The 27,971-nt window shown below is 46.5% G+C and overlaps 1 protein-coding gene across 3 annotated transcripts in view; it reads left to right on the forward strand.

Annotated features, from left to right (window-relative positions):
• PAX5 (paired box 5) overlaps positions 1-27,971 on the forward strand; it is a 181,311-nt gene that overhangs the window by 62,110 nt on the left and 91,230 nt on the right. For all 3 annotated transcript variants that reach the window (XM_069576157.1, XM_069576159.1, XM_069576158.1), the window contains one exon: positions 4,396-4,571. In XM_069576157.1, the coding sequence (XP_069432258.1) occupies positions 4,396-4,571 (176 nt within the window). The remainder of the gene's footprint in view (positions 1-4,395; positions 4,572-27,971) is intronic.

Consider the following 27,971-nt stretch of genomic DNA (forward strand, 5'->3'; position numbering starts at 1 on the left):
TCCCCCACCTGCCTGTCCAGAGTCTCCTGGGGTCTCTTCACCCAGCTCCCTGTCCCCTTCATCTCCACCTCTGCCTGTTATACCCTCCCTCGCCCCTTTGCTCTTGCTGACATTCTGTCCTCTGTTTCCACTTCAAGCATGACTCCCTTTGGGAGGCTCTTACCTGGTGCAGAGTAAACTCTACATCTGTATCTGTTAAATGAATTAATAAATGATTGTATGTTTAGGAGGGCCCCAGGCCTTCTTAAGGAAATAATAGACTTTTAGCATCTGTGCAAAGTGGCAGGTAGACTTCACCTCCCTCCCACCTGACATGCCCCACCTCATGGCAGGAGTGGCCAGGAGAGAAAAAGCAGAGGCAGTGCTGGGGTGAATGACTGGACAGGTGGCTCTTCCCAGCTCACAGCCCTCAACTCTGTGTCTGGGTCACCGGGACAGTCTGCACACTCTCCCAGGCTCAGCCCACGGTGCTGTGGCTGACTTTCAGAGCAGGACGTGGTGAGCCTTCTTTCTGGAAGACTTGGTGAGGCTGCCTGTGCTGCAGAATTAGTAGTGTCCTGGGCTCTGGGCCTCCAAGGACCCTGAGTGTGTGCACTTGATTTGGCATGTGTCCTGAGCCTTAACTCTGTGCCAGGCCCTACTTGGTGACCACACAGTGACCTTGCCCACAGGAGCCCTCAGCTGAGCCACCCTCTCCGAGCTTCCTCAGTGGAGGCAAAGCTATGGCTTTCCAGAGCTCTGAGCTGTGCACAGGGCCCCAGCCTGTGAAGCCCGTGGGAGAGGACAGGAGGGCAGCCTGGCTGCCAGGGAGTGACCTCCTCCAGAGGCCGAGGTGGGGGCATGTCTGGTGGGGCAGCCCAATTGGGAGGGAAGTGGTGGACTCAACAGGGCGAGGCCTTGGCAGAAGTGGCCAGGAGCTGGCAGACAGGAAGGAGCCTTTATTAGGAGTTTGGAGCCTGGCAGGGAGGACAGGGGCTAGTGAGTTTATGTGGAATTGGTGGGCAGGAAGACGTCTGCTAAAGGTGGACGCAGTTTATGTGGAATTGGTGGGCAGGAAGATGTCTGCTAAAGGTGGACACGGTTACTCCGATGGGAAGAGACTCCTCAGTGGGAGCACTGGGGAACTCAGGCCAAGGTCATGCTTTGGCAGGAGTGTCTGGGGTCAGGATGACTCGCCAGAGCAACAGCTGAGGAGAAGCCAGCTGAGCCTTCTTCCCCCATGTGTGTATGTGTGTGTACACCTGTGCACACAGGGCCGCTTGGTGAATGCCAGCCAATGGAAAACACTGCTGGGCAGACACCGTCTGAGCCAGGAGCTCCCACATGCTGCTAGTCTTGGTGCCCTTGTGGGATAAGCCCCCTGGGTTAGGCCATGATGGAAGAGGGGGCTTTGAGGATGATGTCCCGTGGGCAGGAGCAAGGACCTGTCTCGTGGGAGGCCAGTGTCACAGGCTTCTGGAGGAGGGCCTCAGGCTCCAGACTGGAAGACTTGAGTTGGAGATCCCGCTAAGGAGCCCTCATGTTGGGGTGTCTGGTCATTCAGTCTATAGCCCAGCTAAGGTATCCTCTTGGGCCAGAATTGATCTGGGATCCATTTTCTCAGGGGTGTCCTGAGCCACCTCTGAAGACCCTTCCAGTGGAGGTTGCTGGGGTGCTCTGAGCTCTCTGCCTACACAGGGAACTCTGAAAGGCTGGCACTCATGTCAACACCCAAAGCTGGTGTCTTTGTTCAAATGTCAGAGCCTGTATTGTAGTTGCCCCCAGATAAGACATCAGGGGAAACACCAACTTCGGGCAGTATCTCAGGGACACAGTATCCCACAGCTTCAAGGCTCCTTGGTTTGGCTTCCTTCTTCACGTGGGTGGGGCTTTGACCTGATGAGTGAAGTTTAGGGCAGCAGTGGGCTGGTGGGGCAGCAGTGGAAGCGGGATGGGGGATGGCTTTCTGTAAGGGCACCTGCCAGGGAGAGATCTGACACGTGCTGGTTCCCCCTAGGGCTTCCCAGTGGCACAAGCGGAGGCCTCTCCTCTGGGCCTGGCCACTGGCAGTGTTTCTGGGTGGCCCTGAATGAGCAACTTGGTTCCAGAGGGCCTTGGGGAATGATGGCCCTGGAGGCCATTCCTCACTGGAATCTTTCACCCACCTTATTTTCTCTTGTTTTGAATGGTTCAGACCCAAACCTCACAAAATATATTTCAACCCATTTAATTTTTAAGTGATAGTTTGTAACATTTTCTTTGAAATGTAGGCATCATCACCAGGGACTGTGATAGTGTGAAGAGCTAACAATACAGAACCCATAGAGAATTTAATCCTGTACTTTCTTTGTAATTTACATTTCTGAATAGGCAATACATTTAAAGTCCTATAACAAAGCAAACAAAACAATCATGCTATGAAAAGTCTCCTTCCCTTTTGCCTCCATTTGTTTAGTTTCTACCTCCCTAAATGGGTGAAAGTGAAGTCGCTCAGTCGCTCAGTCGTGTCCGACTCTTTGCGACCCCATGGACTGTAGCCTACCAGGCTTCTCCGTCCATGGGATTCTCCAGGCAAGAATACTGGAGTGGGTTACCATTTCCTTCTCCAGGGGATCTTCCGGACCCAGGGATCAAACCTGGGTCTCCCACATTGGAGGCAGATGCTTTAACCTCTGAGCTACCAGGGAAAAGGGTACCACTCTAAATATTTCTCATGTTGCCTTCTGTATGGCTCTGGAAGGCAACATGAGACACACACACACACACACACACACACACATCAGTTCAGTTCAGTTCAGTCTCTCAGTTGTGTCCTACTCTTTGCGACCCCATTGACTGCAGCACGTTAGGCTTCCCTGTCCATCACCTGTCCATCACCAACTCTCAGAGCTTGCTCAAACCCATGTCCATTGAGTCAATGATGCCATCCAACCATCTCATCCTCTGTTGTCCCCTTCTTCTCCTGCCTTCTATCTTTCTCAGCATCAGGGTCTTTTCCAATGAGTCAGTTCTTCGCATTAGGTGGCCAGAGTATTGGGACTTCAGCTTCAGCGTCAGTCCTTCCAATGAGTATTCAGGACTGATTTCCTTTAGGACAGACTGGTTTGACCTCCTTTCAGTCCAAGGGACTCTCAAGAGTCTTCTCCAACACCACAGTTCAAAAGCATCAATTCTTTGGTGCTCAGCTTTCTTTATAGTCCAACTCTCACATCCATACATGACTACTGGAAAAACCATAGCTTTGACTAGACAGACCTTTGTTGGGAAAGTAATGTCTCTGCTTTTAAATATGCTGTCTAGGTTGGTCATAACTTTTCTTCCAAGAAGCACATGTCTTTTAATTTCATGGCTGCAGTCACCATCTGCAATGATTTTGGAGCCCCCCGAAATAAAGTCTGTCACTGTTTCCATTGTTTCCCCATCTATGTGCCATGAAGTGATGGAACCAGATGCCATGATCTTAGTTTTCTGAATTTTGGGTTTTAAGCAAGCTTTTTCACTCTCTTCTTTCACTTTCCTCAAGAAGCTCTTTAGTTCTTCACTTTCTACCATAAAGGTGGTGACATCTGCATATCTGAGATTATTGATATTTCTCCCGGCAATCTTGATTCCAGTTTGTGCTTCATGCAGCTCAGCATTTTGCATGATGTATTCTGCATATAAGTTAAAGATAAATATACAAATATATATATATATACACACACAGCCATATATATACACACACATACATACACACACAATGCTTGTAAAGTCTTATTTTCTTCCTTTTTTACACAAAAGATTGCGTGCTGTGCTGAATCTTATTTATTTATTTTTCATTTAAGGATGTATCTTGAAAATCTTTCTGCATCACTTCACAGAGGAAGTCCTCTTTCCTTTTTGCTGCTGCACAGAATTCTACTGTGTGAGCATACCATAACTTATTTAACCAGTTCCTAAAACAAACTCTTTGGTTGTTTCCAGTCTTTTGCTACTAGGACTTTGTACATGTATCACTTCCTATATGTGTAAGTCTAACTGTAAAGTAAATTCCCAGAGGTGCAATTGCTCTATCAAAGACAACTTGCATTTGTGATCTTGATTTTGTTGTTCAGTCACTGAGACTTTTCTAGGTCTCAATTTTCTCATCTGCAAAATGGGGGAAATAATACCATCGGCATTGGTTTCATTGTGAGGATTAACTGCAATGATGCATGCTTCACACAGGGCCTGGCGTGTGACTGTGGGAAGCTGGCTCTGGTCTAACCAGTCGGGTGACCTTGGCAAAGAACCCCTCCCTATCTGAGCTCCCTCTCATCAGGGAAGGAGGTGGGCTTGTGTGTCTCCCAGACCCTCTTCCCAATCCAGGGTCTGGCCTGTCTTGCCCAGCAGCTTGTGGGACCCACACTCACCCCTCCTCTCTCGTACTCATCAAAGGTATTCAGGAGTCTCCTGTGCCGAACGGCCACTCACTGCCGGGCAGAGATTTCCTCCGGAAGCAGATGCGGGGAGACCTGTTCACGCAACAGCAGCTGGAGGTGCTGGACCGCGTGTTTGAGAGGCAGCACTACTCAGACATCTTCACCACCGCGGAGCCCATCAAGCCTGAGCAGGTATGATCCCGACTGGCTGCCTCCGCCACCCGCCACCCGCATGCAGGCCTGGGTGATGCACCCAAAGGCATCTGGCGGGGTGTGGGTGAGAGTGCCAGGTTTTACTCAGAGCCATACCTGGCCAGTGGAGGCCTCCCAGGAGGTGTAGAGGATGCATCTGGGGCTCTTGCGATTGCTGGCCCTGGTGCCTGCTCGCTCGGGCCCAGCGGGGGGTGTTCTGTGTCTGGTTGCTCTGCCATTGCTGAGTGGTGCTGTGCTTACCCGGGGCTCTTCACACAGGGTGGTGTAGTGATCTCCTGAGCCACTTGAGGTGGTCTTGGGTCATTATCCTGTCAGTCAGGATGCAAGTGGAAATACATAAGCACCGTATGGCCATAAACCAGGTGATGATGGCATTGGCGTGTCCCCAATTGTCAGCCCTCTTGTCACGTTGCCCTGTCATGCTTTTAGAATTGAATCCAAGAGTCTGGAGATGAAGAAGTGTTTCACTGGACAGACTCACAGCTGGGTCACTTGCAAGAGAGGGAAGAAAGCAGGATGATCCCTTGCTAGCATCCCCCTGCTCTAACCTGGGCTGAGAAGCAGTCACTGCCTGTGGCTGCAGAGAAGGAAGGGACCAGAAAGGCTCTGCCCAGGGAGAGGCTCTCAGGACCTGGATAAGGTTTCCCCTGAGTACCAGATTTGATTCAGGAGACTGTTTCCTGGTCCTCGTGCATTTGACAAGCCCTGGGCTGGAGACCTCACAGGCACAGGTGGCTCAGACTTGACTCCTTTGTGCTGAGAGCTCCCCTCACTGGGTGAGATGCAGGGGCCTGAGAGTAGTGACTTCCCCAGCACTTGCTGGCTGGTCCTGGTGGTGAAGACTAACTTGCTGAGCTTCCTTTGCAGGCTAATGAAAGGATGGCTTCTGAAGTTTTCCCAAACAGTCACCCCAAACAGTGTAGGCTGCAGGACAGGCTGCCGTGGAGAGAGGAGGTGCCGGAGGGGACCTTGGACGGGGAGGAGTGAGCAAGGCCCCAGGGACCACCATCCTGCGACAGTCTGACTGACTGTCTGAGGGCACTCACAGACCATCGAGCTACTCTGTTTTCAGATGGGAAAACTGGGGCCTAGTGAGGCAAAGAGGCTTGGCCTAAGGTCACCCAACAAGTCTGGGCTTCCCTGGTGGTTCAGATGGTAAAGAATTGCAGGAGACCTGAGTTCAATCCCACGGTGGAGAAGTTTCCCTGGAGGAGAGAATGAATACCCACTCTAGTATTCTTGACAGGAGAATTCTGTGGACAGAGGAGCCTGGCCATGGGGTCGCAAAGAGTCAGACATGACTGAGCGACTTTCATTCACTCACTCACTCACCCAACAAGTTATGTATTCACTTAGCAGACACTGATGAGTGTTTATTATATGCAAGGCACAGAGCCAATCACTAGGTACATGAGTGAACAAGACAGGCTTGGACCTGCCCTCAGGGAGACTACAGATGTGTGGAAGAATCACAATAAAGAAGGATTACTCAGAGGGTCACGGATGACAGATGTGCTAGGCACTGAGGAGGAGACGTCTGAGGTTCTCTAAAGGCTGAAAGCAGGTGCTGATCCAGCCTGGAGGCCACAGTGGCTTCTGCTGAGCCCTGAAGGGACGTGGTCGGGAGAACTGACTGGCAGAGGGAATAAGAGTCCTAAGACCCTGAGGCCAGAGGAAGTGTGGCAGGAGTGAGAAAGGAAGGAAAGTGTGGCTGGGCTTCAGCGAGGGGCTGGGAAAGGGCAGCCGGGCCCGGTCTCATAGATGATGCTCAGCGTTTTTGTCTTTCTCCTGCAGTTGAGTGACACCTCCTCCAGGAATCACACAGTCATAGGTGCAGGTCAGAGCTAGTCTCACATACTCTAGGTCCTGGGCTCTAGGGAGAAGTGTCTGTTTCCATCACAGGCAGCCTGTCCCACTGCTCAGAGCCCTTCAGAGAGATGGCTGAAGCCGCATTCCATCTGACCCCATAAGGAGAAAGCAAAGGGACTCAACTTGGAACCTTCCTTGGATGAAGCCTACCTGTCTCTCCAGAATCTGGGAGAAAAGTTATCTTGTAACCTTTGACAATATTATGTAATTTTTGAGCCAGTAGGGCTCTAAAAAGAAGCAAGCTATCAATCTCCTCACTTCTTAGAGGCCCACAGAAAGGATAGGGTTTGTCTGACCTCTGCACAAAATACCTGGCATTTCTACTAAGCTCTTATTTACTTAATTCAGACATTAGGTGTCAGGGATCATGTTTCCCTCTGTGTTTCATGTGATTCTCATGGAAACACAGAATCTAATCCTAGTTCATTCAGCTTGGAATGCCCTAGAAGCCCAGGCAGACTATAGGGCTTCATGCTTTGGAGGAGTCTACCCACGTATCCATTTACTCACTTGCTCAGACGCTCATTTGCTCATTTATCCAGCATATATATATCTTACATGGTAGCTGTGACCCTGGCACAGTGCTGGGCACCCAGAGGCAGGAGGGCAGGATGAATTAGACATCAGCTCAGCCCCCAGCCTCACAGGGGCAATGTGATGTGGATTCAGAACCTGCAAGGCGAGGGAGCAAGTTCTGTGGACCCTGATGAATGGAGATGTTGCCTCCGCAGGGAGCACAGGGAGGAAGGATGTTCTGGAGGAAGTGGCAGCGGGGGACAGGTCAATAGGCCTGTGTGGAGATGGGCCTTGGAGGAGGAACCCTGTTCCTAGCAGTCTGGCCTTGCAGTGTCCTTCAGAATGGCACACTGCGGGCTTAACTCTGACTGTGTGGGCTCTGAGGCAGGGCCTGCCTGCGGGATAATGACTAACTCAGTGCTTTCTGGTTAATCTGCTTCACCTTCCCGTAATGGGCCGTAATGAGGAGAGATAGTAGGTGAGACCACGGGGCTGCGGGTATGCACACAGGCACTGGACTATGAATGACGTACCCTCGCTCTGCACTCCCAGTCACTTTGGATAAATGTTGGCCGAGTAAGGGGCCACAGGCTGGGAAGGGACGCACGTCAAGGGTACAGGTTTCTCATACCTGCTGGCAGCCTGGCCTCGTGAGCCACAGCAATCAGGAGAGGGCCCAGAGCTCTGGCCACCAAGGCCGGCCCCTCTTCCAAATGTGAGCTGATCTGCACTCCAGGGTCTAGTGGCAGTTCGCGGAGGAAGATGAACGTTTACTGGCCTTGAAGTTGGGAGTGTCTGACTTGAGTCCAGCCTCTGTCCAGCTGAGCAAGTCACTTTTACTCCAGACCTCAGCTTCTGTATCTGGGACAGCAGAGAGTGTGATTTTGACATTAGCCTAGCATAGCCCAGCAGTAGTGGCAGTGATCTTCCCTGTCTATGCATGATCCTCTACAGTTTCCGAAAATCTTTCACATCCATCCTCTCATCAGACTCTCCATGTAAATGCACGCTACATAGGCCGGGCAAGATTTGTGAGCCCGTTTTACAGACTGGAACGTTTTTTTTCAGGCCATTCATCCCATTTTCAGGCTTCTGGGATTTGTCGAGGCTGCAAAGCTGGACTCTGGCCTCAAGATCTTTTGTCTACCTTGGAAAAGACAGATATATGGGCCTCTGTGTCCCCAAACAGTTCTAGGAGCCAGTTTTCTGATTGGCTGGTTTTCAGAACTGGCCTTTTGCAGCCAGAGTCCACTGGTCATTCTTAGAACCCTCAGAGTCTTGCCAGAGGCTTGGGCGGTCAAATCCTCCTTAATCCCCCTGCCTCCAACTGCCACGGGAGGAGCATACTTCTTCAGGGGCAGGCTGGGGTCCTGCCGGTCACTTCCACAAGCTCAGAGCCCACCCTCACCTGTCTGCTCTTCCTGCCAAGATCTGTCCCGGGTGGAAGCATCCATGCTTCTTCCTTTTATACAGGAACTTAGTCAGACCTTGTCCCTGGGTAGAATGGGTTAATGTATACACACTCCTAGGACAATGAAACACTTCCTTTTCAAAATGGTTATTGAAAAAGCAATTCTGTTTTCCTCCATGTGGAGTGAGTAAAAATCACCTTGGAGGAGAAGGGGAAAAAAAAAAGAAACGCGGGCAGGTGGTATGTGCGTGTGTGTGTTTCCAACAGTGGAATGTGTTTCAGTAAAACTCATGTTGACGCTGTCATGGGTGCCACACTGCTGGCGGGAGCTGGTCCCTCCTCCGGCCACGGCAGGAAGGCCACCCCCCGAGCACAGCCTGCCGTATTTACTCTCGGCAGACTATTAACCAACACTAGGCTATTAATCTGGCTTTTGAGCCTTCACTAAAGCCCATAAAAGCTCACAGTTGTCAAATGGAGTTCATTTTAATTTCCTTTCAATCACAGTAAATTATTCAGGTGATAAATCAGCTGGAGCAGCCTCCTGGCTGTAATAGAAACCCTAATTCCTGGCTAATTATCCAGCCCATTGCTGCCAACAGATCAATACGGGCGCAAAATGGAACGGGCCCAGGGCCCTCCCTCCCATTGGGCCAGAGACAGGAAGACAGCTGGGGAAGGGGGACGAGCTGCTGACCTCCCAGGAAGTTCAAAGGTCGCAGGGGGTTAAACCGGGAGAAGTCCTGTCCCTTGCTAACAGAGAAGCCACCAGGAATGCCTCCTGCTCCCGTCAGCTGCTTTGCCCTCTGCTCAGTGGCATTTCTCCAGGCTGGTGGGCCTGGGGCTGAGAGTTGCCTGCTTCTATGGGCATCCTCTTCCTGGGAAGGGGTTGGTTTTGTGTTTCTGAGCAGGATTGAGCTGGGTCATCAGAGATGGTTTGAACTCTCCCTAAGTCAGGAAAAGAGCTGGGGACTGTGAGGAAATGAGGAGGTGGCAGACATGTTTTCTTTCTTCAGGGAATTCTGGGAGGAGAGCAGGTAGGGAGAGAAGCGGGGACAGGAGACAGGTGTGCCAGGCTAAGAATGGGGAAAACCTTCCTGGAGGAGGTGTCTTTCATGCTGTGCCTTGAGGGATGGGCAGAATGCAGCTCTGTGGAGAAGGTAGAGTTGGTTGAAGAGGGTGTTCTAGGCAGAAGGAGCAGCACGGATGAAGGCGTGGAGGGTGGAAGTACAGCAGGGAACTGCAGGCCAGGCTAAGTGTTTGGAATATGGGCTGGAGAAGCAGGATGGCCCTAAACCCCAAAGGGCTGGCAGGCGGCAGTGAGGAGGCCTGGCTTTGCTTTAGAGACAGTGTGTCCCAAAGAGCCTAGAGTCTGGGGCCTGGGCTAGTCTGCTCTCCTGGAAGCAAACTTCTGTGGGGCTCCTGCCTCTTGCCCTGTTCTGTTGCACTGGTGGCTTTCTCTTCCTGAAGCTCATCCTCATATAATAGCCCTTGTGGTTTCCCACTGCTCAAAATCTAAATCCCAGCTTTTTTTCTTCATCCCAGCCCTTCACCATCCCCATGGCCCTCTGCTTGCCTACACAGTGCTCTGCTGGAGCCAGGCCTGACCCCTCACTGCTCCACATGGGTTGGGCTCCTCATGTGCGAGGGGGCCATGGACGATGGCTGGTGTGTGTGTATGTGTGTGTGTGTGTGTGAATGCATGCCCAAGTGTGGGAACCCCAGGGCTGGCTCTGAGCTTGGAGTGAGGCAGGGACTTCAGTTATTATTCTTTCTTGGTGTTGTTATTCTCCAAACTCCTGCTCACAGTTTCCCTGGATGGAACATTCTTTCAGTCTGTTTCTAAATCTATGCTGTTCAGGCCCAGCAGGAGTCCTGCCTGCCCTGGGAGCCCTTCACTGACCCACTTAGTCCAGGCTGTCTTGCCTCTTGTTTGAGCTCATGAATGCACCAGGTTCTAATCATTACTGTTAATAATTGTTGTATTCATTGCTTACCAGGGACCTGGTCCTATTCTGAGAAGAATTCTCCCAGCCCCATCTCATTACAAAGTCACAAAACTCCTATTATCCCCATTGTGCAGACAGGATGGCTGAGGCTTGGTGAGATCAGTTCAGTGCCTTAGCCACAGGGACACAGTAAGTGTGGAGCTAAGTTGGAAGCCAGGTCCAGAGTTCACACTGGTAGCCACTGGATTCCCCACAGTTAAACACAATTAGGCTGCCCATGGACTCTTCCAGGCAGGCAGTGTCACAGATATAAAGAACAGACTTTTGGACTCTGTGGGAGAAGGCGAAGGTGGGATGATTTGAGAGAATAGCATTGAAACATATATATTACTGTATGTAAAATAGATGACCAGTCCAAGTTTGATGCATGAAACAGGGCACTCAAAGCTGGTGCACTGGGACAACCCAGAGGGACGGGACGGGGAGGGAGGTGGGAGGGGGGTTTGGGACAGGGGGACACATGTGCACCCGTGGCTGATTCATGTCAGTGTATGGCAAAAACCACCACAATATTGTAAAGTAATTGACCTCCAATTAAAATAAATTAATTAATTAAAAAAAAGAAAGCCTTTCCTTGAAGGGATAACTGGAAAAATTGGGACTGTTTGGTCTAAAGAAGGGAAGACTTAGGGCTGTGAGCAGGGAAGGAGACAGGCTAAGAGAACTTTCTAATAGCCCAAGCTTTCTCATAGTGGAGTGGGCCTCCTTGTGAAGTAGTGAGCATCCCATCACTGGAGGCATATAAGGAGAATCATATATGCTGTATTAGAAGTTTAAGAACCCACTGAGGACTTGATCAGTTAAAAGTCAGGGTCCTTCCAACTTGAGAGAATGATTCTAGCGTAAGAAGAGTGAGATGGTCTGATGGGAAGAGGGGAAGGGACAGGAGAGGCAACAGGAGACCTTTCCTGCTGCAGCCTGGCAGGGACACTGAGGGCAGTTCCCTCAGGGTCCTTACTAGGGCAGTCAGAGAGGCTTGAGTCACAGGGGCTGTGGCTCAGAGCCGCAAAGGACTGGAGGCTGCAAGGTCTTGGGAGGCCAGTGATGAGCCCAGCTCTTCCAGTGCGTAGAACAGGGCTCGGGTTCCTGGTGAGACACCAGGACCAGGTGTCTAGACACCAGGGGCTGCCACTGTCCTCACCGCCCGCAGGCAGCGCCCAGCATCCTCTGCCCAGAGGTTTAGGGCCAGACCCTGAGGAGGTAGGCAGTGGAGAGGACGATTAAACAGACCTGCGTCCTGCCCACAGGGGCCACCACCTGCAGGGGGTCTGGCAGAGTGTGAGGCATAATTGAAGATAAAGGAATTGCTCGCTAAAAAATCCCAGCAACCTCTCATACAGCACTCTTGCTCACATCAAATATGAGACAGAGTATATGCAGTATAATCTTCATTTGGCAGATGAACAACTAAGTAACATGCCCCAAATGATGTAGCTGGTAAGAAGCCACGTTCTCCAATCTCTGCTTTTTGTGGGTGTAGACTGTCTTCTGGAGTCAACCCCCTGACCTCTGCAAGTGTAGACATCTCCTGAATGCTCAATTGATTTCATTCAGCAAATATTTATGGAGCACCTGCTATGTGCCAAGTACTGTGCTAAGTGCTGGGGTCACAGCAACCACAAAGACAGATATGGTCCCCAGAATTTACCAATAGCAATGGAGAGACAGATTTTAACAAAATAATTATGCCAGCAAAAGCAGTGTACCACTACCAGTAATTACAGAGTGTGACGAGCATGGAGAACAGACAGATTAGGGTGCACTGAGAGGAAAGAGTGGGACCTCATTGAGATGGGAGGCCAGGAATGTCTGTCTGAGAATGGCACCTTCGAGCTCAAGGTAGGGGAGGGTGGTGGGAATAGTGTCTCAGGCAGAGGGAACAGCCAGCATGAAGGTCTGAGGCTGGGAAGACTTTGGCCTTTCATGGTGGCCTGCTCTTAGACCAGTCACTTCTCTCTGGGTCATGGTTTCTGCCTTTGGGGTGGGAGATTAGACTGGCTCATCCTGAGATCTATTTTAGCTCTAACATTCTGTAAGAGATAAAACAAATTGGGAATTCATCTCTTATTTTTATTTTGACTTGTTTACATTTTTTTCTTCCTGTCTGTTCCGCTCTTTTAAATGACAGGCAAATTCTGTGTATGTGGAGTTTAAAGATTACAAGTGAATTGTCAAAGAGCTGCCAGTGCCTTGCTGGGTTGTTCTTTCGTTCATATATTCATTCATTCATCCAAGAAATTTTTACAGATGTGCCATGTTAGTGACATTGACCGCCTGTGCTGTGCTGTGTGGCATAGAGTAACAGCAGTAGATGCAACCTCTGATGGGTTGAGAATAGCTGTCATTCAGTGTGCTCAGCTTTATTTCTTGTTGCAAATATGGGAGTGATGACACTTTTTAAAGCATCAGCAGAAGTCAGATGGCAATAGAAAATATCTTCAAATGTTAAGAGATAATAACAATTGACCTGTCTTCAGATAAATGATCATTTAATAGTGAAGGAAAACATTTTCAGACAAAAAGAGAGTTTACTGCAGATACACTCTTGGTGAATTGCTAAACAATGTACTTCAGTAACAAGGATATAGGAGACTTCTGGTTTGGGCTCTGATGTATGAAGAGCCTGGGAGTCACCACTCCCATATTTGCAACAAGAAATAAAGCTGAGCAAACTGAATAGCAACGACTATTCTCTACCCATCAGAGAATTAAGGTTGCAGGGCAAGCAGCTACTGCAAAATTTGGAAAGACAATACAGAGTTACAGCTGAGATCTACCTGATTAACATAAAACCTCATGCTAAAGGCCTATTTACGTCAATTTCTGTACTCAATACTATCGTGTCCAGCTTTCAACAAAAAGTTAGGCGAGGAAAAAAAAAAAACCACCATGGACTGAAGAGATAAAGGAAGCATCAGAACCAGACTCAGCCATTAGAGTTTAGAATTTGACAGATGGCGCAGGTTTTAGAATCATTCAGTTCAGTTCAGTTCAGTTGCTCAGTCGTGTCTGACTCTTTGTGACCCCATGAATCGCAGCACGCCAGGCCTCCCTGTCTATCACCATCTCCCAGAGTTCACTCAAACTCACATCCATCGAGTCGGTGATGCCATCCAGCCATCTTATCCTCTGTTGTCCCCTTTTCCTCCTGTCCCCAATCCCTCCCAGCATCAGTCTTTTCCAATGAGTCAACTCTTCGCATGAGGTGGCCAGAGTACTAGAGTTTCAGCTTTAGCATCATTCCTTCCAAAGAACACATTAGACAGGGATAAAACAAAGTATTTGGTTGCGTCAGGTCTTAATTGCGTCATGCAGGATCTTTTGTTGAGGTGCACAGGCTCAGTTGTTGCAGTGAGTGGGCTTAATTGTTATGTGGCATGTGAGATCTTAGTTCCCCAACTAGGGGTTAAACCCACATACCCTGCATTGCAAGGTGGATTCTTAACCCCTGGGCCACCAGGAAAGTCCCTAGAAAGGGAATTTAAAATAACTATGATTGATATGTTAAAGGATTTACTGGAAAAATGATACAGCATGAAAGAATATGTTGGCAATGTAAACAGAGAGATGGAAACTCTAAGAAACAATGGAAAAGAAATGCTAGAAAAAATTTTTAAAATGCAGTGACAAAAATAAAGAAGACCTTTGATAGGTGCATCCATAGATTGGACATAGTCAAGTAAGGCATCAGTAAACTTGAAGATGTGTCAATAAAAACTTCTCAAACTGAAATGTAAAAGAAAAAAGAATGAAAAAGCAAAGGCACAAACCAAAAACTAGAATAGAACATGATCCAAGAATTTGGGGACAATTTTTGAGAGGAATAACATATGCATAATTGGAATACCAGGAAGAGAAGAGAGAATGAAGAAGTATTTGAAGTGTTAGTTGCGCAGTCGTGTCCGACTTTTTGTGACCCCATGGACTGTATGTAGCCTACCAGGTTCCTCTGTCCATGGAATTCTCCAGGCAAGAATACTGGAGCGGGTAGCCATTCCCTTCTCCAGGGCATCTTCCCACCTGAGGGACTGAACCTGGGTCTCCTGCATTGCAGGTGAATTTTTTACCATCTGAACTCACCAACCTAGAATTGTACCCCCCAAATGAAGGAAAAATGAGGAGAAGTAGTAATGGCCAAGAATTTTCCAAAATTAATGTCAGATAATCAAACCACAGATGTGGGAAATTCAGAAAATGTCAAACAGTAGGTGAAAATACCACAGTATCTAAACCTGCACATATCATATTCAAACATCAGAAAACATAAGATGAAGAAAACATTGAAAGAAGCCAGAGGGACAAAAACCACCTTACTTACAGAGGAACAAGGAAAAGAATCACAGTGGATTTCATGTCAGAAACCATGCAAACAGGACGAGAGTGGAGTGAAATATTTTAAGCACTGAAACGCAAAACCTACCAACCTAGAATGCTATACCTTGGGAAATTGTCCCCCTAAAGTGAAGAAAAAAATGAAGATTTTCTGTCAAACAAAAACGGAGTGAATTCATTACCAGCAGACCTGTCTTGCAAGAAATCTTAAAAAAATAATTCTTTAGAGAGAAAGAAAATAATATAGGTCAGAACCTCAGATCTGCAAAAAAAAAAAAAAAAGGAGTGTCAGAGAAGGAATAAATGAAGATAAAAATTCTTTGATTTTTCTGTTTTAATTGATCTAAAAGCAAATTGCTTAAAGCAAAAATATAACAATATATCCATATGATTATAACATATGGATGAGTGAAATGAATGGCAGTCAGGTCACAAGGGACAAAAAGGGGGAATTGGGAATACTCTGTTAGAAGGGACTTGTACTACAATTCGGAGAAGGCAATGGCACCCCACTCCAGTACTCTTGCTTGGAAAATCCCATGGACAGAGGAGCCTGGTAGGCTGCAGTCCATGGGGTCGCTATGAGTCAGACACGACTGAGTGACTTCACTTTCACTTTTCACTTTCATGCATTGGAGAAGGCAATGGCAACCCACTCCAGTGTTCTTGCCTAGAGAATCCCAGGGACTGCGGAGCCTGGTGGGCTGCCGTCTATGAGGTCGCACAGAGTCGGACACGGCTGAAGCGACTTAGCAGCAGTAGCAGCAGCAGTACTACAATTTAAGAAGTACAATGTTATTTGAAGGTTAATTTAGATTAGTTGTAAATGTGTATTGAAAATTCTAGGGCAATGACCAAAACTATCTTTTTGACTTAAAAATGTTTTATAAATTGTGATAAAAACACATAATACAAAAATTACCCTCTTAACCATATTTAAGTATATAGTTCAATAGTGCTGGGCAGATAAAATGGACTCATATGACATATTTGATTAAACCCAGAAAAGGAAGAAGAAAAGCAGGGAAAAAAGAAATAAAAAGGAAGTTCAATAAATAGAAAACAATTACAAACGTGGTAGATATTAATCAAATTATATCAATAATTGCTTTCAATATTAATGGTCTTAGAATACCCATTAAAAGAAAGGAACTGTCAAAGTACATTAAGAAAAGCTCACAAGACCCAACTATTAATATATATTGCCTATGAGAAGGATATGAAACACAGAAAGAAGGAATAAGATTTAAGTCCCAATTAAGAAGCAATGATAATCAAATAATTGATATACAATGGATAATTTAAATAACTATTGACTGTAAGCATCGGCTTCCCTGGTGGCTCAGTGGTAAAGAAAATGCCTGCCAACGCAGAGAATGTGGGTTCAATTCCTGGGCTGGGAAGACCCCCTGGAGAAGGAAATGGCTACCCACTCCAGTATTTTTCCCTGCAAAATCCCATGGACAGAAGAGCCTGGCAGGCTATGGTCCTTGGGGTTGCAAAAGAGTTGGTCACAACTTAGTGACTAAACAACAACAACAAACATAATGGCTGGTTTGGGGGATTTAAAAACAAAGTGAAAAAAGAAAATAATAATATATAAGGTTGGGAGTGGGCTGCTCTGAGTTGAAATTCTAAGACCCTTGTATTACTTGGCTGGAGGACAAATATACTGATAAACTGTGAATCTGGTTATGTCAGGGATGCAGGTAAGCAAATTAAAGGTCATCATTAAAGGCATAACAATGGAATGTATAACTTCCAAACCAGAGGAGGCAAGGAGATATATAAAGTATCAGTGAGTCCAAGAGAAAACAGGGGAGAGAAAGGAAAAAGCAAAGAAGAAGCTTGGACCATTAAAAATACAAAATTAGAGTTAGACAAATAATTTCACAATTTGTATGGAAATACAAAAAACCTCGAATAGCCAAAGCAATCTTGAGAAAGAAGAATGGAACTGGAGGAATCAACCTGCCTGACTTCAGGCTCTACTACAAAGCCACAGTCATCAAGACAGTATGGTACTGGCACAAAGACAGAAATACAGATCAATGGAACAAAATAGAAAGCCCAGAGATAAATCCACGCACCTATGGACACCTTATCTTTGACAAAGGAGGCAAGAATATACAATGGATTAAAGACAATCTCTTTAACAAGTGGTGCTGGGAAAACTGGTCAACCACTTGTAAAAGAATGAAACTACAACACTTTCTAACACCATACACAAAAATAAACTCAAAATGGATTAAAGATCTAAACGCAAGACCAGAAACTGTAAAACTCCTAGAGGAGAACATAGGCAAAACACTCTCTGACATAAATCACAGCAGGATCCTCTATGACCCACCTCACAGAATATTGGAAATAAAAGCAAAAACAAACAAATGGGACCTAATTAAACTTAAAAACTTCTGCACAACAAAGGAAACTGTAAGCAAGGTGAAATGACAGCCTTCTGAATGGGAGAAAATAATACCAAATGAAGCAACTGACAAACAACTAATCTCAAAAATATACAAGCAACTCCTGCAGCTCAATTCCAGAAAAATAAACCACCCAATCAAAAAATGGGCCAAAGAACTAAATAGACATTTCTCCAAAGAAGACATACAGATGGCTAACAAACACATGAAAAGATGCTCAACATCACTCATTATCAGAGAAATGCAAATCAAAACTACAATGAGGTACCATTTCACGCCAGTCAGAATGGCTGCGATCCAAAAGTCTACAAGCAATAGATGCTGGAGAGGGTGTGGAGAAAAGCAAACCCTCTTACACTGTTGGTGGGAATGCAAACTAGCACAGCCACTATGGAGAACAGTGTGGAGATTCCTTAAAAAACTGGAAATAGAACTGCCTTATGACCCAGCAATCCGACTGCTGGGCATACACACCAAGGAAACCAGAATTGAAAGAGACATGTGTACCCCAATGTTCATCGCAGCACTGTTTATAATAGCCAGGACATGGAAGCAACCTAGATGTCCATCAGCAGATGAATGGATAAGAAAGCTGTGGTACATATACACAATGGAGTATTACCCAGCCATTAAAAAGAATACATTTGAATCAGTTCTAATGAGGTGGATGAAACTGGAGCCTATTATACAAAGTGAAGTAAGCCAGAAAGAAAAACACCAATACGGTATAGTAACACATATATATGGAATTTAGAAAGGTGGTAATGATAACCTTGTATGCGAGACAGCAAAAGAGACACAGATGTATAGAACAGTCTTTTGGACTCTGGGAGAGGGAGAGAGTGGGATGATTTGGGAGAATGGCATTGAAACATGTATAATATCATATATGAAACGAACTGCCAGTTCAAGTTCGATGCATGATACTGGATGCTTGGGGCTGGTGCACTGGGATGATCCAGAGGGATGGTACGGGGAGGGAGGGGGGTTCAGGATGGGGAACACATGTATACCTGTGGCAGATTCATGTTGATATATGGCAAAACCAATACAATATTGTAAAGTAATTAACCTCCAACTAAAATTTTTTTAAAAAGTAAAAAAAAAAAAAACCCAATAGACACACACAAAAAATGCAAAAATTAGATAGTAGATGGTAGAAATAAAGAAAAATATTTGAGCAGTCCCAATAAATATAAATAGATTGAATTTGCTAGATAATACAGAGGATATGAAAAATAACTAAAACTCAGAAATATGCTGCTTATAGGAATAACCTAAAACAAAATGGTACTGGAAGGCTGCAAGTAAGGAGCTGAGTAAACCAAATAAAATATGATAGAGTACTATCCCTTTCAGATGAAATTAAAGCCCAATGTATCCTTAAAGACAAAGAGGACCATTACTCAATGATAAGAAAATTCACAGGAAAATATAAAAATCCTGAACCTGTATATTCTAAGCAACAGAATCTCAAAACATATAAAGCAAAAATTATCGATGAACAAAGGGAAAAATCCCATAATATTTTCTGAAGACTTTACCATACCCCTCTTATTAATGGATAGATCAAATTGACAAAAAATTAGCAGAGACATTCGTAAGTTTTGCACAACATAATTAACAAGTTAGATCAAATAGATGAATGAAAACCAACAATTTGAGAGTATACATGATTTTCAAACACCCACAAAGAACACACAGAAATGGACTGTGTGCTGCTTGTGAAAACGAATGTCAGCAATACCCCAAATCTACATCATAGACCATGTGCTTTGATTACAGTGCACTGAAATTACAAATTAATAGTCCAAAGCAAATTATGGTTTCCAGTCTTCTGTAGTTTAAGGTAAAAATCAAAAGCAATTTTCTGGAAAAAAAAAATCCCTGGGTCAGAAAAGAAATCCTAATGGAAATTATAAAATATTAGAACTGAACAACCAAAAACAAAACCTAGCACTGCATATAAAAACTTGCACAATAAAGCTGAAGGGGTACTTAGAGGGAAATGCATAGCTTTAAATGCATTAATTTAATATAGATGGTAAAAGAGTAATGGGTTAAACGTAAGCATTCAACTCAAGAAGTTAGAAAAAGTGCCACAGAGTAGATTCCAATTTGGTAAAACAGAAGTAACACATGTATGTTGCAAAAAGATTCAAGCAACACAGAATCATGCTAAATAGAAATGAAAGACCCTCTTCCTGTTTGTTGCCTAATATGTCTCAGAGTGCCAGTGTTAACTAATGAAAGAAGAGTTTCTAGGCTTGTATGTATGGGTGTAACAGTTATAGCGATAGCAGGAGTGGGCATACCTCGGTGTAGGGATGGCTCAGTGGTTTCAAAAATAATAACTTTATAGTTATAAAAGTAAGATTTCAGAAAACCACGCAAGGGGTCATGAAGATTAACAAAGCACTGGTGAGAAAGATCTAGGGGTTTTAGTTGTCTGTGAACTTAGTCATGTGGCTGCCAGTGAATGTAAACTATTCTGTGTTGGTCAGGCCACACCTGCAACGTGGGATTCCAGGTGAGTGTCTCCCCTTAAGAATGATGTTGACTAACTGGAAGATGACCAGAGGAAGTGAACAGGTTGGGGAAGGGATTACACCTCTAACATTGCTAAGCACTTAGTGTATGCCAGGAATCGGTGCTGAACTCTTTGCGAAGCTCTTTTCTTGATGCTCTATGGAGTAAGTGGTGTGAAGCTATTCCCATTTTACAGATGAGGAAATTAAGTGGAGAGAGGACAACTTGTCCAAAGATCCATAAGTAGAAACATTTAGGGCCAGATCTTGAAGCCAGGCAATCAGAGTTCAGGGCCTGTGCCTTGAACCACCATTCATCGAGCTTACACCACCACCAAACCTGTCTTGTGAGGCACTTGTGGAAGAAGTGGAATTTGCCTGGAAAAGGGAAAACTCACTGGATACACTGGAGAAGGCAATGGCAACCCATTCCAGTACTCTTGCCTGGAAAATCCCACGGACAGGGGAGCCTGGTGGGCTGCAGTCCATGGGGTCGCAAAGAGTCGGACACGACTGAGCGACTTCTCACTTCACTCACTTCCTACTTTGTCACTGGAGAAGGAAATGGCAGCCCGCTCCAGTATTCTTGCCTGGAGAGTCCCACGGACAGAGTGGACTGGCGGGCCATGGTCCAGGGGTCGCAGAGAGTCAGACACGACTGAAGTGATTGAGCACGCACTGCATACCCAAGAGTAGAATCAGATCTCAGAGGGGCTCCCATGGAGGAGCAGACGCATTTGTGGCTCCAGTCGGCAGACCTGGGACCTAGTGGGAATTAGAGAGAGGCAGCTTTCAACTCAGTCAAAAGAAGCTTTCCAAACAGGCAGAACTGCACGCATGTGGATTGGCTCTGGGTTTCCTGTCACTGGGAGTGTCTGGCCTGGGCAGTGTGGCCTCTTGGGAAGAAGGCTGAGGGAAGTCTTCAAGCTTTCAAGGAGAGAGGTTTGAAAGAAATGACCACTAGGGTCTCTGCCAGTTCCGAGCTTTGGCACCCTGTGACAGATGGGGTTGTCTTTTCTCTCGTCTCTTTTGGAAAAAAAAGATGGATTTATTGATCCTTTCTTGATGTCTTGGCTGTGAAACAATGAATTTATTGAAGACTATCACATAGACCAACTCAGTGTCATTGCTTTTAAAAGGATATAGAGAATTCTGGGGGCTTCCCTGTTGACTCAGACAGTAAAGAATCTGCCTGCAATGCAGACGGCCCCAGGTTCGATCTCTGGGTTGGCAAGATCCCCTGGAGGAGGCATGGCAACTCACTCCAGTGTTCATGCTTGGGAAATCCCATGAACAGACGCAAAGAGTCTGACACGGCTGAGCAACTAACACTTTCACTTCCCAGGGGCACTAGTGATAAAGAACCTGCCTGCTGATGTAGGAGACATATGAGATGCAGGTTCAATCCCTGGGTCAGGAAACTGCCCTGGAGGAGGGCATGGCAACCCACTCTCATATTCTTGCCTGGAAAGACAGAGGAGCCTGGTGGGCTATGGTTCACAGGATCACAAAGAGTCAGACATGACTGAAGTGACTTAGCATGCATGGACAATTCCAGGGTTGGGGTAAGGGTATTGGTGATAGGATGATTGTTTTTGGCCACGAAAAGGGCAGATAACTTTATCCACCTGTTGTAATTTCTACAAATTTCTGACAAGAGCTGGCTCATCAGCATGAGGATGTGAAAGGAAGAGGATGAGAGGCTGTACTCAGCAGGAGCTTAGGGGGTGAGGTCTTGGAGGCAGACTGGTTCTAAATGACAGGATAAGGTCCTTCCCGTGGCCATCCATGGGGCTGGGCAGGGGGATGGAGAGCAAGACCGACAGAGTCAGAGAGGATGCTCAATGAGGTCAAGGGCAGATGAAGATGACAGTGGGAGGGCCCCAAGAAGGAGGCACCTGTCAGGAGGGGTGCAGGCAGTCCTCTAGCAGTATGGAGGGACTGGCCTGGGCTGACTTGTGGGGTTCTCATGAGGAGATGGTGTGACAGGATGCTGCTGGGGAGCAGAGCCCTGGGATCGGTGTTAGGCACAGTGAGTGTGCAGACCCCTCTACCTTGCCCAGCAATTCCTGGGGCAAGTGGAGAGGCCCGCTTTCCACTGGGAAAGAAGTCAGGGACCCACCTCTGCAGGTGGGATTAAGAGTACAGGCTTCCAAAGCAGCTGCTTGGGACTTCACCACCCGTTATGTTACTTTTGAGCCTGGGGAGATGGGGTCATGTGTGATGGCAGGGTTACCTCCAGGACCTGTGGGATTCTTTCCTTATTCCTGGACCTGAGCTTGCTGGGCGCTGTCACTTAGACAGACATGAGCTTTTCTTCCTTTGTGTGCAGAGTTACTGGTTAAACTCACTTGACTTTACCACTGCTTTAACCCCGGTTTTCTCATATTATGGGATAATAATAGTTCTTGTGTCATTTGGGCTGTACAGATTAAACGAGATGAACATAGAAAAGGGCTCAGCAGAGCATCCAGCTCATAAGAGACACTAGATTAATGTTATTTCTATGACTGTTGTCGTTACTATTATCAAGGAGCATTCGTCACAGCTGAGATTCCACAGAGTAGAGAGGCAGGGTCGTGGTGGGAAGGAAGCCAGGCTGGATAGACAGGAGGGGGCTGTGAGAGGAGGCACAGAGCGGGGACTGTCGGGTGGGAGGGGTGACAGACAGACCGGACGCAGAGGCAGAACAACTGCGCCTAGGAGCTGCTGGGAACTTTCTCCTCCCCAGGCGTTCCCTGCGTTCACTGTTTGCCCAGCTACAGATTACACAGGCAAATGAGCTTAGGCTTTGAGGGGAAAATCCTATTAATGTAATCAAAATAACAATTTGTATCACTTTTAGAACTTCTGCCTGAGGAGCTGAGAAATCTCCATAATAAATTAATAATTCTAGGGTTGTGTTAGAAGAACCTTCCCTTACAAACAAGCAAATTCATATTTCCCTTTTGGTACCACAGAGGACAGGAATTCTCCAGAATCCTAGATCAGATTTGAAGGGTGAGCAGGATATTCCAACCCAGACTGGGATACTTCTCAGCTTGTGAATGTCCCTCCTGACAGGAGGACTGGGACAGCTGCTGCCTGGGACCACGCTCTTGGGGGCACCTGCCATGCCCTGTCATGCTCGGCCTGTCTGGAGGCTCAGGTAGCACTGCACTGGTCACCCGTGCTGGCCACAGGTAAGGTGCTTCAGAGTCAGGGCTCTGCAACTCATCTGGTTCTGGAACCTGGCACCTGTACCAGCTGGGTGTGTGATCCTGAGCAAGTTGCCCAGCCTCACTGAGCCTCAGTTTTCCCATCCACAAAAGGAAGATGGGGATGCTAGTGTGCCTCAAACAGGGTTAGTGTGAGGACAGAACACGAGGCCGTGTGTGTAAGGTCTTGGACAGTTCTTGGCACATGGGAACCCTCAATAGATGTATTTATCCTTATTATTGACATCCTCAGAGAATGCCTGAGTGATGCAGACAAGACTCATGGGGGCTGCACAGGAAGCAGGTGGGGAGGAAGATGAGGAAGACGGTGTTGGGAGAAGAGGAAGAGCCTTGTGCATGTATAGTCTGGGGAAGGGGGAGAAGTTTCAGGCGGCCAGAACATGCAGGCTGGATTTGATGATTCTGAAAAGCCCATCTTAAAACACATACACACACACTGCAGTATAATCAAATGTAGTATAATATAGCTTCCCAGGTGTCACAGTGGTAGAGAATCCACCTGCCAATGCAGGAGACGCAAGTTCCATCCCTGGGTCAGGAAGATCCCCTGGAGGAGGAAATGCAACCCACTCCAGTATTCTTGCCTGGAGAATACCCATGGTCAGAGGAGCCTGGCAGGCTACAGTCCATGGGGTTGCAAAAAGTTGGACATGACTGAACAACTGAGCAGACACAAGTATAATAATAATAGAATATCTGGACAGTGCATGTGGTTCAATACTTTGTATTATCTCATTTAATTCTCATAACAAACCCTTCCCGCTTAGTAATGATTTTCCTCATTTAAAAGATTAGGAAACTGAAGGGATGCTCCTTGATATACAACAAGACTTTAAATGTCTACATTCCATTTGCCTGGGAAGACACGTGCAGGAAGTTTGGTTGCAGTGAGATTTTTTTACATCTTCTCAACTTCAGCACTTCTCACTTTTAGGTGTTGGGGTTGAGGATTGGTGGCGGGGCTGCACCTGGAGCTATGGGGAAGGGAGCATTGCTTCTCTGTGGGATACTCCTTTATGAGATGGTGTATTAATTTTTACAGATTGTTTTCAACTCATCCCCTTATGAACAGCACCTGGGTGTGAAATTATAGCCTATGGAGTAAATCTGGAGAAAGCCTGTGCTCTCTGTGCCCTGGGGACAGCCCTGTAGATTCTCCAGCTACTAATCTTTTTCTGGGCTTCTGATCTTCTTTGGAAGGGATAGTTGGGTAACCATTTCCCTCCTGTTTTGGCTCTCAGCGTAGCTGACATCATTTATTCTTTGTGGTTTGGGAGGTTAGGAACTGACACGTGGAAAGTAAGCTGTGGGGCTTTCAGATTCTCTGGGGAATTGCTTCAGTTCAGTTCAGTTCAGTCGCTCAGTCGTGTCCGACTCTTTGCAACCCCATGAATTGCAGCACACCAGGCCTCCCTGTCCATCACCAATTCCCGGAGTTCACTCAGACTCATGTCCATCGACTCAGTGATGCCATCCAGCCATCTCATCCTCTGTTGTCCCCTTCTCCTCCTGCCCCCAATCCCTCCCAGCATCAGAGTCTTGCTTATTGGTAGCTAGATTCTCAAGTGTCTCCTGGAGACATCTCGCAGCTCATGTGGCTTCCTAATATGCTAAATGGACTTTAACCCCAAAGAGCCCTGTGAGCCTGTGCCCTATATCACCAATACCTTGTTTTCTCTTCTGTTATCCAGTTGACTCATTTTATTCCTTTAGCAGGCCTGTGAAGTGGGGACTTTTATTGTCATAATTAAAAAAATTTTTTTATGTGGACCATTTTCAAGTGTTTATTGAATTTATTACAATATTCCTTATTCTTCTTCTTTTTTTAATGTTTTGGTCTTTTGGCTGTGAGGCATGTGGGATCTTAGTTCCCCAACCAGGGATCGAGCTTGCACCCCATGCATTGGAAGGCGAAGTCTTAACCACTGGATTGCCAGAGAAGTCCTTGTTCTTGTAATTTTATAGATGAGGAAACTGAGGAAGAAAATGACTCAGTACGTTTCCCAAGGCCTTGCAGCCCGTGGTGGTGCTGGGATTATAGACAGGCTCTTCTATCTCACTCAAGAATGTCCTAAACAGTTGGACCAGGTGGTCTGAATTTTTCAGTAAGAAAGGCCGTGGGCCAATTATTCTAAAATAAAAGTTACTGGTTTTAGGACCTGTTTCCCATATTTGAACAGATTTGTAAATAGCAATCCCTTTTCACAAGCTACTTTGGTTTTCTTGAAACAGATTTCATCCCAGAGGGTATTAGAAGTGGCATTGATCAAAGCTAGTTGTCCAAAGAGAGTTTTGTTTCTTTGGTTTTTTAATGACAGAGATGGGAGGGGCTATAACTGCCCTGAATACCTTCTGGGACATAACCCTTGTGACAGCGCTAAATGGAGGAGAACTCTGGGGTCTCCATCATCTCTATATCGGTGTGTTGAAGTGGACCCAAAACAATTTTCTATGGAAGTTCCTATCCCTGTGGCAGGCAGCTCTTGTGCCGATCTCTGAAGCTTCAGCCCCAGGTTCCTACCAGGCCCTTCAGTTTCCTCAAGAGGATGTCAACTCCCAAGTGGGGCTATACTGAACTACGGGCATAGAGGAGCTTCCCTCCTGCCATTTGTTAGAATCAAAAAGCTTCCCATTGTTATTCAGCTCAGAGAGAAAAGTATTTAGGGGAGGGCCAGATGTGGTCCCTTCTCTAGCAAGTTCCTAAGTTTCTAGCCCCAGTCTTGACTTTGATGGTGTGGAGTGTGTTGTATTTGAGAGTGCGGGCTCTGGAACCAAACTGCCTGGGTTCAGTCCCAGATCTGTCATCTACCAGCTGCATGGCCTTGGGCAGGTTCCTTGGCCTTGCTAAACCTCAGTTTTTTCATCCACAAAATGGGGATGATGAGCACTTGCTTTATAGGACTGTGTGAGGTTTCCACAGGGCTCCCTGTGCAGTGCAGAGCCTGCTTAAACGTGGTGGCTCCAGTTGACTATCATTGGTTCCATTCTATACTTGCCTCTTGCTTTCCTTTCTGCCTTTCCCTGCCTCATTGTATTCTTTTTTTTTTTTTTGCCCCATTGTGAGCTACCTTAAACTTTTGCTGAAAAGTAATGAGGTATGAAAGAACAAGTGAATGAATAAAGTTAATATGATAATCGCTAGTAGGTGCACTTGTTTGAAAGCTTGTTTATTCTTCCGAAAGTCTTTCATTTATCTTTTCCGATTTTATTATGAAAATTCTCTTGCAGTATTATTTTACTTTGCATCCTTATACAGAGATCCCTAGGCCTTCTTTTTGGGTATTACATAGCTTGCAAAGATGTGGCTTTTGTGTATATGTGTGAGTGTCAAACCAATTCATAAATCCTCAGCATTGTCTTCAGTAGAGTTGAAGTAAGCGAGTAAGATCAGCTTTATCTTACCAATAAGTTCTGAATTTCAAAAGAAATGTTGGGTGGTAAAACTCCAAACTCATGGTAAAACTCCAGGCTCATGTTCTGGAGGCTGAGCTTAGACATTTAAAATGAGGGATAGGAAAGGATGGGAAATGGATTGGAGCTAACGCCTGTGGGATGCTAGGAGGCAGCCAGCAGACACCGGGGAGGATCTGGGCACCTGAGACACCCCTGCTTCTCTGCCAGCACTCCCCCTGGGAACCACACCCAGCTCAGGCAATGTCACTGGAGAGGTATATTCATTCAGTCATCCTGCAGACAGACCAGAGAGCCACCAGACAAGGTGATCCCATTCATGTCACAGGGAATGGGAAAACAAGGGTGTGAAGCAGTTGAGGTGGGGGCGGTACAACTGAGCTGAAGAAGAATATGTGGGTCTAGCTGAGTTGGGGTGAGCGTTAGAGGAGAGAATGTCCAAGGACAGAAGAGATTCTGAATGGGGGAACTTAGGGCTGGGTACACAGGAGGCTGCTAGGAGAGAAGGATCTCTGTTGAGTGGCCAGGACCGAGTCTTCGCAATCTTCCTGGGGTAGAATCGGCTGTGCTGAAGGTAGCTGACCTGCCATGGGAGTCTCCATGCCTGTTGGCCATGGCCTTTCATGGCAACTGGAACTCCTGTGCCAGATAAAGCTTTTTGGGGAAAAAAACCAGCTTCCACTACCGCTAGCAGCATCTCTGCTAAGAGTTCTGCCTCCAACATTAATATTCGTAGCTGCATGATCTAGGTTACAGTTCTATTAACTGTCTGGTCGTGGGAAATTCACTTCATCTCCTTGTGCCTTAGTTTTTGCATCTGCACAAAGGAAGAGTGAAAAATGACAGTACCTCTCTGACTAAGTTGGAGCAAACTGCAACATAAAAGCTGTCTCAGCATCTAAGCACAACCCTGGCAACTTAGCAGGGTGTGTAAATGTAGCCATGCTGGATCTTCTTCAAGGCCCACCCAGCACATCAGCAGAGGTTTCTTTCAATGGAAGGTGCTGAGAAGTTTCTTGACTGCTTTCCTACCTGTGACCTTGTTTGATTCTTCTTCACACTTTTGGAATACAAAGGGCAGACAGACAGTCTTATTCCCATTTTGCCACTGAAACAGTTGAGAGCCAGAAAATGGAAATTGTTTCTTTCCTGTTCAAACTGCAAGCGCTACTTTCCTGAAACCTGAGCTCTGATTTGGGTCAGCCTACTTCCCTGCAGTGTCCTCTTGAGCAAGTTTCTTCCCACATCAAGCCTCAACTTCCTACTGAAAACTGATGAAAGAGGATACCCCACATCCCCTCTAGCTCAGATGCTGTCTGCAGCTGCAGGTCTGATGCAGGAAGGCCTCAGTCCTTCCCTGAGCTGAGGAGTGGGGCCAAGGTTTTAGACACACAGGCGGACATAGGAGTCCCAGGAGTTCGTGCATCCAGTCGCCAGTTGCTGAGTTTGTTGCCCAGAGACTCGTGCCAAGCAGGCTGGGTGATGCAGAGGTATGAAGGGCACCCTTTAAGACAGATGGGGGCCTGAGGGGCCCATTGGCAGAGTCATGAGGCAGAATGTGCTCATTGCCACTTACCTGACCAACACTTTTTATTTTATTTGAAAAAAAGTTTATAGGTAGTACATGCAAATGGTAAAAATTTCAGACAATACCAAATG

Source organism: Ovis canadensis, chromosome 2 (assembly GCF_042477335.2).
Source record: "Ovis canadensis isolate MfBH-ARS-UI-01 breed Bighorn chromosome 2, ARS-UI_OviCan_v2, whole genome shotgun sequence".
NCBI classification, from domain to species: Eukaryota; Metazoa; Chordata; class Mammalia; order Artiodactyla; family Bovidae; genus Ovis; species Ovis canadensis.